Below are 8,828 nucleotides of genomic sequence, written 5' to 3'. Positions count from 1 at the left end.
AAGAGGGACTGCTGTCTCACCTTACTGATGGACCTTCTGTGGTCCTTTCTGAGCACTGTCTCTGTCTCGTACCATGGTTTTTCAATAAGGAAGTGCTTTGCAGATTTCTAAAGAAAACTAAACTTTTAATAGGGGGAAGAATTAAGCTTTAAAGAGTCAACCTCTGGGTAGTTTTAAAGAACTTCTGCAAATTAAAGGACTGTTTCTATCATTCTTTCCAGGGAGAAGTTCAAAAGGGAATAAATATGGCCAGCAGTCACAGACCTCCAATAGCTCGTCCTTCTTCAAGAGCAGGAATAGGCCTGACTGCAAGGCCTACCTCTTCATCAAGGACTCCATCAGCAACCAGAATGGGAACAGGGGTATGTTAAAAAGCTTGAGCATTAACTTTGATATATTTAGATTTTTACCCGTTTTTTTGTAATTTTTTTACTACCATGACTGGTGTGATAGTTTCTCAGGAAGAATTTCAAGATTTTAATTTTGTAGAGAGTTATATTTTCTAATTTTGGCTGAAAGGAGTCAAGGAAGTCTTGCATCAAGAGTTCACCTGGGAGACCTTAATAGCATTAATGTTGCAGACAGAGGGAACAATGAACAGCTGCTCGAAGGTAATCTTTTACCCATCTGCAGCGGACATTTGGCTGAAACATTGTTTACCTGAAGAGATGTAAATACTAAAAGATTCTTACAGGAACAGTGTAGAGACTAACTTAAATTTTTAATTGCTTTGACAATTGCATAAGGATAAAAAATTCATAATTCAGGGTTGGGAGGTTTGTGTTTTGTTGTTTTTATAGATGCCTCCTAGTACATCAAGACCTGGTTCTCGTGGTGGTTCTTCGACTACTGGAGGAGTCTTATCATCTCAGATTAAAGTTGCAGACCGTCCAGTGACTCAACAGGGATTAAGTGGAATGAAAACTGCAATGAAAGGTATTTTTACCGAAAATAGCTATCAAGGTGTCTGCAAATGTTTTAAAGAAATATTTAGGTTTTTAAAGGAAAACTTTTAATTGCTGTATAAATTGCAGAGTGGTTAGCTATGATTGATAGGAGTAGGAGAAAAGAAAGGAAGATTAAAACATCCTTCTTTTATTTTCTTTTCTCTTGGCAGTCAGAGAAGAAAAAGGCTTTTCTGTGCCTAAGCTGTATTTAACAATCATTAAGAAGAATAGGACAGGATCAATTGTGTCTTAGAATCATAGAATAGAATCATAGAATCATTAAAGGTTGGAAGAGACCTCCAAGATCATCGAGTCCAACCATCAACCCAACAACACCATGCCCACTAAACCATGTCCCTAAGCGCCTCATCTACCCGTCTTTTAAATACTTCCAGGGATGGGGACTCAACCACTTCCCTGGGCAGCCTGGTCCAATGTTTAACTACTCTTTCAGTAAAGAAATTTTTCCTTACATCCAATCTAAACCTCCCTTGGCGCAACTTGAGGCCATTTCCTCTCGTCCTATTGCTTGTTACTTGGGAGAAGAGACCGACACCCACCTCGCTACAACCTCCTCTCAGGGAGTTGTAGAGAGCAATGAGGTCTCCCCTCAGCCTCCTTTTCTCCAGGCTAAACAACCCCAGTTCCCTCAGCCGCTCCTCATAAGGCTTGTTCTCCAGACCCCTCACCAGCCTCGTTGCCCTTGTCTTCTTCCATCACTGCAGAATAATCAAAATACTTTGTTATATAGTAACTATTCATATAGCTGAAAAAGTAATGTTTATCTTCACAACAGTCTAAAATTAATTTCTGCCTTTGTTTGTTTTAGTGAGGTAAAATCTATTTAAGAACACTGAAAAGATGGCAGTTTTCTGCCTGCAAATTCTGCAGATTGTTTTCATAATTTACAGTTCATCAAAATCAGTTCGTTTTCTAACAAAAAGTCATCTTATTCTCCTCTATCAGGTCCTCAGAGACAAATAATGGATAAAACATATTACCTTGGACTGCTGAGGTATGTCTTAACAACACATTCAAACTGCAGAAGGTTTAATGCTCTGTTCCCTTTCTGACATGAAGTTTGTTGTGCTTACAATAGCATGGGATAAGTGGTGTTCACTTATAATGAAATCTGTCCTGTTACAAGAGTTAAGGTCATTTTGCATATAGTTTGTAGCAGGAAAGGAATTTTATGCTTATGTCCAAACATGTATTCCTTTGACATCTTGTTATTAGGCTTGCTAAGTTAAATGCACTCCCACAGTGTTAGTAAAAGGAGGGTCAGTGATTTTGAGCCTCCACCTGTAACGCTTGGTAGGTTTGATAGCTCCATTTGTAAGAAGTAGTGTCACAACTAAGCACTTTTTAGTGTACATTTCAGGTGATTTACTTGGATTATACATTGAGCTAACACTGACAAAGGCAAGGCCTTGTGGAAACTGTATTGCATACGCTACTTTGTCAGTTGATTATATTGCAGTATTGAATAATCAGTCCTAAAAGACGTAATTTTAAGTATGGATGATATCCACATTCTGTGAAATGATACTATATTTTTTTTTTCTTGTCCATTTGAGAATAATTCACCAGCAGAGACAAAAAGCTAATTAAAACATTTTTTTCCATATCCAGGTTTTCCAACAACTACTTACGATTTTATCTGACAGAACCACTCTGCTTTTTTCCTCACTTATCCAGCTCTTTGAAATACTGATTTGAAACACAGTGCATGTGAGAAAGAGATCCTGATTGCACATCTCTTAGAACAGAAATTGTGTTTTATTACATCTGTGTTTTAGTTGTATGTGTTTTGGTTGAGTCACCATCCCTGGAAATACTTAAAAGACGTGTAGATGAGGCGCTTAGGGACATGGTTTAGTGGGCATGGTGGTGTTGGGTTGACGGTGGGACTCAATGATCTTAGAGGTCTTTTCCAACCTTAATGATTCCATGATTCTATGATACATTCAAATGTTAATGATTCTCTTTTGTTTATTTTTTTTCAGAAGCAAAACAAATGAACTCACAACAGAAATTAACAAGCTTCAGGAAGAAGAAGAAATGTACAAGCAAGAGAAATCTGTCTATTTGTCATATGAAAAAAGGTGAGATGTATTGCAGCTAATGCAGTGCTAACTTTCACAGTCACAAGACTATTCTCGGGTATTGTGCACTCTTCAAGGAAACATTAAATAATTATTTTTTTCATTATTTTATTTTTACATATACGAATTTTCCCATATTAAGTTTGGCTTTTTGTTTTGTATTTAGGGCAGAGGCTTTAGCTGGTGAAATCAAAGAATTTCAAGGTCAGCTAGCAGACTACAACATGGTACGCTGCTGTCAGCTTTTGATACTGAATGCTCTCCCTTCTCTCATTTACTTTGTACTGATTTTGCTTTACTTCAGCATCTTTTTTATTGACATTTCTCTGTAAAAATGTACTGGTTAATACTGCCTTTTATTCAGTTATTGGAAAGGACAAAGATGGAAACTAAGGAAAACAAAAAAAAAGGGTACTATACATTAGGAGAAGCGGTTGCATATGGATTTAAGAAATTACTGCTGCATATTATTTGTGGGTTTTGTACAGCTTCATGTAATGACGATTACTTCTGAAAACTGCATGTAATCTACTAAGATTCCCAAATCATGTTTTTTCCATTTGCAATAACAGAAAATTGCTGTGTTTTCATGAGTGCTTTGTGAGTTGCTACCTATTTGTCTGATTTTTTTGTGCGTGTAATTAAAAGAAAGGAGAGCAATAACAGGTTGGAATCTTGTCTCATTTCAGGTTGTGGATATACTTAACACCAATACGGATATGGCAGAAGTGGTTCGAGATTACAATATGGTAAGAATTAGGACATTTGCTATATTTGAACAGTGAAATGGTGTGTGTTACATTCTTGGTGCTTCGAACATATGACATATATAAAAAAGCATAGCACTAATTTAAAACTTACCCATTTTTTCCAGTTAAATTAACCATAATATTGGCAACGTGTTTGTAGTGAGACAGTTGTCTGAAGTGCTACATTAACAGCCCCATGATAGTTTTCTGTGTTGTAGATTTGAGAAGGCTGTCATCCCAACCGAAATTATGAGTGTTAAAATATATTCTTTATTTGACTTGGAAGCATAGAACGCTAGCCTTATGAAAGGCAAATTCACTAGACTGCGCTGCCTTGTTAAGCTGCCTGGACGTCTGGAAATTTAGTTCTTTTTCGTCTTCTGCCTTTTAAATGACTCCAGTGTAATAAATATTAAATAGGTCTCTCACACAGCCAGCGACAAAATCAATGAGCTTTGTTCTTCCTTTACTTTCTTTATTTTCTAACACAGTTAGAGTGTTCCTTTAAGTATTAAGACGTGAGTGGCATTAAGCATGTTCCATTTCTTATGATCACTTTGTCCATAAGCAAAAGTAACTAGTTTTAGAAAAGGTTATTTTGGTAGCTTGAAAAACCACCTGAGTATTTCTTGGTCAATACAATTTTTTTTTTCCCCCTGCATTTGATTGAAAAATAAAGTCACAATGTCTGTGTCATAAAGAGAAGAATGCTTTGCAAGTGTTACATTTTCATTTTGTTTGTAGGCTTAAACAGTGTTTTACTAAGTGTTCCAGGAATAGATCCCACAGTAATAGTAAGTGAATTGATTTGTTACAAACTTGATTGTATTTCTTTTTCCCACATAGAGGTGCCTTCTTACTTCCTTTGGTTTCCAGTGGAAGACTGCAATTTCAGAAGGTCTTTCTTCAGTATCAACTGCAAAAACCCTCTGGAGCAGGCAGCCTCTGCTGCTCCTTCCTCTACTGCATTCTGAGCACCTTTCTGCTTATTTAAAGGAAACTTTGAATTTGTGCATAAAACTTGTATCTTTATTATTATATATTATATCAAAATACCTTTTTTTTTTTAAGTTAAAGGTTCAGAATGACCGAGACGCTCAGAGTGTGGATAAAATCTTCACAGAAAGACAAGCGTAAGTACATGAAGTATATGCTTCCCCAAAGCTGTTAAAATCATAACTGTACTTGGCAAAATTGAGGTGTTATCTAATTCAGTAGTTCCTTAACAGTGCGATGCACGCCAGAAGTGATACTGGAGCAATTTCAAGATGATGCATCAGTGCCAGGCTGCAGCTGGAGTTCCCAGCTTTAAACTCTTCTCCGTAACTGCTGTGGAGATACTTACCATGTCATCCAGGAGGAGTTAGGTGGCAGTGGAGACCCCTGTCTTTTGGCAACCTGCTATCAAGTTCCTGAGACTCGGGGGTTGTGTTGTGGAGTAGCAGAGTCAGGAAAGCAAGCAGAAATGGGAACTAGAACTGAGATTCCTGTCTGGTAAGATAGGGGTGAGTGGGGGGGAAGTTGAGGACAGTGAGGTGCTTGCAAGTAAGAATTTGTAAGCCATGAGAATGGCTTGTGTAGTAATAGGCTGAGAGGGTGAGTTTCTGAGACGTTTAATTTAGGGACAGGAGATGTGCACGAGAAAGAGATATATGATCCTGCTTGTTTCCTGTAAGAGCAATCTCGATGATGAGATTTTATGTATAAATAAGCACTTTTAAAAAACAATTTACCGTTTAATAATAACTCACTTTTCAATAATACTGCAGTTTTCAACAGCTTGCAAATGTGTCTATTCTACCCCTGGATGCATTTTTAAGTGTTAAGAAAATATGAAGAGAAAAAACATGGTTCAGTAGCAACCTAAGGCATTAGATATGCAGTAATGAAAATTTATCGTTGTACTGTATGTAGACACATTTAAGGGAATGGAGCAGTTGGTCTTTCTTGCTCTTCTAATTCAGGTAAAAAAAAACCACCAAATGCTTTGTTCTCTGTGTTAGTTTTGCCTAATAGACTACTGACCTGTGACACCATTGATTTGGATTCAGTGTCCAGTCTGGCTGTGGTCTGCTTCAACATTTTAGAGAAATTATTTTTCCTTTCCGGACTTTTTCACATATAAAGCATTACTGATTATGCCAGGTTCACAAGCTACTTTGTAAAGACTTGTTCATGTTAAGCAATACACAGTAAGCTCTCTCCCCCTGCCATAAATAACCACATAGGTTTTTATAAAAGGTGGATTATGAGTATTTTTTGCATGTTTTGAAATATTTGTTGTGACACTAATGCATGCACATCACCACTTTCAGCTTCATGATTCATGCAGCAATACCTTGTTACGGATTTGACGAGATGAAAGGAGATGGACTGCTTAGCTTCATTTTGTATTGTACATAAGTAGCATAATATGGAAGTACAAATGTACTACAGTTTTGAAAAGTCAGTTCATCATCCGTTGTTTAAGACGTTAACTCTTCTCAGTTACATAAGAATCTATGTATTTATCCTCAATAAATCCATCTTCCTCAGGCACAAATGCATGAATTTCCTCAGATATTACTACGGGATCTTCATTGTTTGTATCTGTTACTGTAGGAAAAGAACTCATGTCAGCTGAGAACTCCTGTTCAAACATCTCTGGGTCATTTTCTTCCAGACGACGGTGACTGTAGCTGATCAAATAGCGATACCATGTCGGGCATTTTACAGCAGTAAAAATCAGGAGTGTAGTGCTTAGGACAAACCCTAGGACACCCGCTAAGAAGGTCCAACTTTTGCCAAGAAGTGGTAACTCTTTAAAACAGACAGGAAAAAAAGAAGAGTCATCTTCATGAGGAATACCAGCAAGAACTCTAGTATGAATTTTTTCATAGTTAGATTGAGAACACCCAAAATAAACAATGATGGGGGAATTACTGAGTGTCTCCAAAGCTTTAATAGAATGTTATTGCTATGTTATTAGGGACTCAGTAACATCACTCAGCCCAAAAATGCATGTACATCTCATATTTCCTAGCAATATAAATCCACCATGCATATTTATCAAAATTAAATAATAGTTTCAAAGTCAGATAAAGTTCTGGGGACATATAAAAGATAAAATAATGATTTTTTCAAAATTTAAATTCCAAGATTCGGCCTTGGAAAAAAAAAATCAGTAATTGACTTCAAATGCTATTTCCCAGTCTTAAATTTCTGTATGGTGATGATGTCTGCGCCCTAAAATATTACATCTTTTGTTTGGCATATCCTTTCAATTGTATTTCTTTTATAATAAAAATTTCAATAGACTGTAGTTGCCAGTACTCTTTATTCAGAAGCTGGTTTTGTGTGCTGGTCACTGTCCTAAAATAGATTATAGCTGCTACAGCAAATGAAGTCTGTGGCAGTGGTGGCTTGCAATTTGTATATATATCTGGTGATTGATATTTCTTCTGCTTCAGGCAGAAGCAAGAATTAAAGCATTTCAGTATGGAAGAGTGGAGAAGAAAATTAATAGCATGTAAGAAAAAAATAAATTGACTTTACCAAAAGAAAAGCTAGAGTATTACAGAGTGATGATGGAATTAACATCAAAAGGTGAAGAAAGGTAAGGAGACTATCACTGAAATTTTCAAAGAATATGGGATGGGTACATAACGTGTCCTTTGCACTGAACACAGTCAAGGGCAGGAGTAAAATTAATAGGCTCACTCTTTTACATTTTAAGAAGACAGCTACGTCTAGAAAGCAGTTAGTTTGGAAGAAGTAATTGAATTTTTTTAAAGATGCTTCCCTAGTTCTGTTAGGCAGAGATCTGGACGATTACCTGGATTTCAAGCCTTTGAAATTTCATCATAGGTTTTGTAGCATTGTTTGAGAATTCAGGTGTGGTTTATCCGTTTTGAACACTTACTCAGTAGAGCTTAAGATTCACCATAATGTGTGTGCTGTCTACCAAAACATGGAAATACGCTTATTCTGTAGCCCTGGCTTTTATGGAAGAATTACAATGTGGTAGGAATACAAAACAGTATGAAATCATGGAACAGCAAATCAAACAGCTTGTAAGCAGTAAAGCGAAACATCAGTGTATTACCTGCATGTGTTCCATTGTTTCCAGTGGTGTTGTTTGGAGTCAGAGCTGTTAGTAAGGCACTACGTTTAAGCTTAATGGTGGAAGTGGATGCTACAGTGTTTTCTAAAGAAGCTTTTTCAATTTTGCAGTCAGCTGGTTGGATAGTTGCTGTCTTGATGGAGAATTTTTCCTCGGTGTTTGGGAATGTACATGTAGTGCTGTTTTCATTTTCTGTGAATGTGAGCAGTGGAAAGGCTATGAGATATTGCTAATCAATTGTCACTTTAATAAAAAAAAATTCTTGGATAACTAATGTATTACTGGAAAATGTAGGTAAGTTGATGGTGGATATTATCCAGATCAGGAAAAAAAAAACAAGATAAGGCTGTTTGATGTAAACAAGTATGAAATGCTGCTCTTATCAAAACTTACCTATTGTCACATTGGAGGCAGTTAGCCATATCTGTAAATCAAGGAGGTCACAGGAGCAGGTCCATGGGTTTCCAGCTAAAATGATTTTAATCAATTTAAAAGATGATTTCATATGAAAAGATTTAAGAAAGTTATACTGTAGATTTAAAACTGTCAGACTTTTTAGAGAAGTAAATACGTCTGAATCTAGTTGAATAATCATATTATAGGACAGATTCAAAACTGTCAGTTGATTTAATCCTGCAAATGCTGCTTTATGAACTGTGCTAATATAATTGTTGCTGAAATCTAGAACTACGAGTTTTGTCAGATTGCAGAAGCTGTTGTTATACAGCACAGTAATCATGTTTTCATTCAGATAAAGTTCAGTGAGGTTAATAAAACTTCGAAGAATGTCTTTGTCACTATCTTTTAAAGTGATTTTATTATTTTTGAGGCTTAATTTAGTAACGTTTTGGAAAAGGTTAGTGGGGATATTAGGGAGGTTCTTTCCAGACTCCTCACAAGTGACCTGTTGAAAAAAAGAGAATGA

The 8,828-nt window shown here is 36.4% G+C and overlaps 2 protein-coding genes across 2 annotated transcripts in view; one reads left to right on the top strand and one right to left on the bottom strand.

Annotated features, from left to right (window-relative positions):
- Positions 1 to 245: 245 nt before the first annotated feature.
- The window catches only part of IFT74 (intraflagellar transport 74), a 39,625-nt gene continuing 31,042 nt past the window's right edge, over positions 246 to 8,828 (top strand). Inside the window, exons 1-7 of the mRNA XM_009328949.1 lie at positions 246 to 362; positions 801 to 936; positions 1,914 to 1,962; positions 2,954 to 3,052; positions 3,219 to 3,279; positions 3,742 to 3,801; positions 4,873 to 4,934. Of these exons, the coding sequence (XP_009327224.1) occupies positions 246 to 362; positions 801 to 936; positions 1,914 to 1,962; positions 2,954 to 3,052; positions 3,219 to 3,279; positions 3,742 to 3,801; positions 4,873 to 4,934 (584 nt within the window). The remainder of the gene's footprint in view (positions 363 to 800; positions 937 to 1,913; positions 1,963 to 2,953; positions 3,053 to 3,218; positions 3,280 to 3,741; positions 3,802 to 4,872; positions 4,935 to 8,828) is intronic.
- LRRC19 (leucine rich repeat containing 19) overlaps positions 6,275 to 8,828 on the bottom strand; it is a 6,678-nt gene continuing 4,124 nt past the window's right edge. The window contains exons 3-5 of the mRNA XM_009328948.1: positions 8,297 to 8,807; positions 7,886 to 8,095; positions 6,275 to 6,600 (exon numbers count right to left, since the gene is read on the bottom strand). Coding sequence (XP_009327223.1) covers positions 6,275 to 6,600; positions 7,886 to 8,095; positions 8,297 to 8,807 — 1,047 coding nt within the window. The remainder of the gene's footprint in view (positions 6,601 to 7,885; positions 8,096 to 8,296; positions 8,808 to 8,828) is intronic.

Source organism: Pygoscelis adeliae, unplaced genomic scaffold (genome assembly GCF_000699105.1).
Source record: "Pygoscelis adeliae isolate BGI_AS28 unplaced genomic scaffold, ASM69910v1 Scaffold127, whole genome shotgun sequence".
Lineage (NCBI taxonomy): Eukaryota > Metazoa > Chordata > Aves > Sphenisciformes > Spheniscidae > Pygoscelis > Pygoscelis adeliae.
Note: the sequence above shows the minus strand (reverse complement) of the source record. Positions and strands in the feature narration are given on the sequence as shown.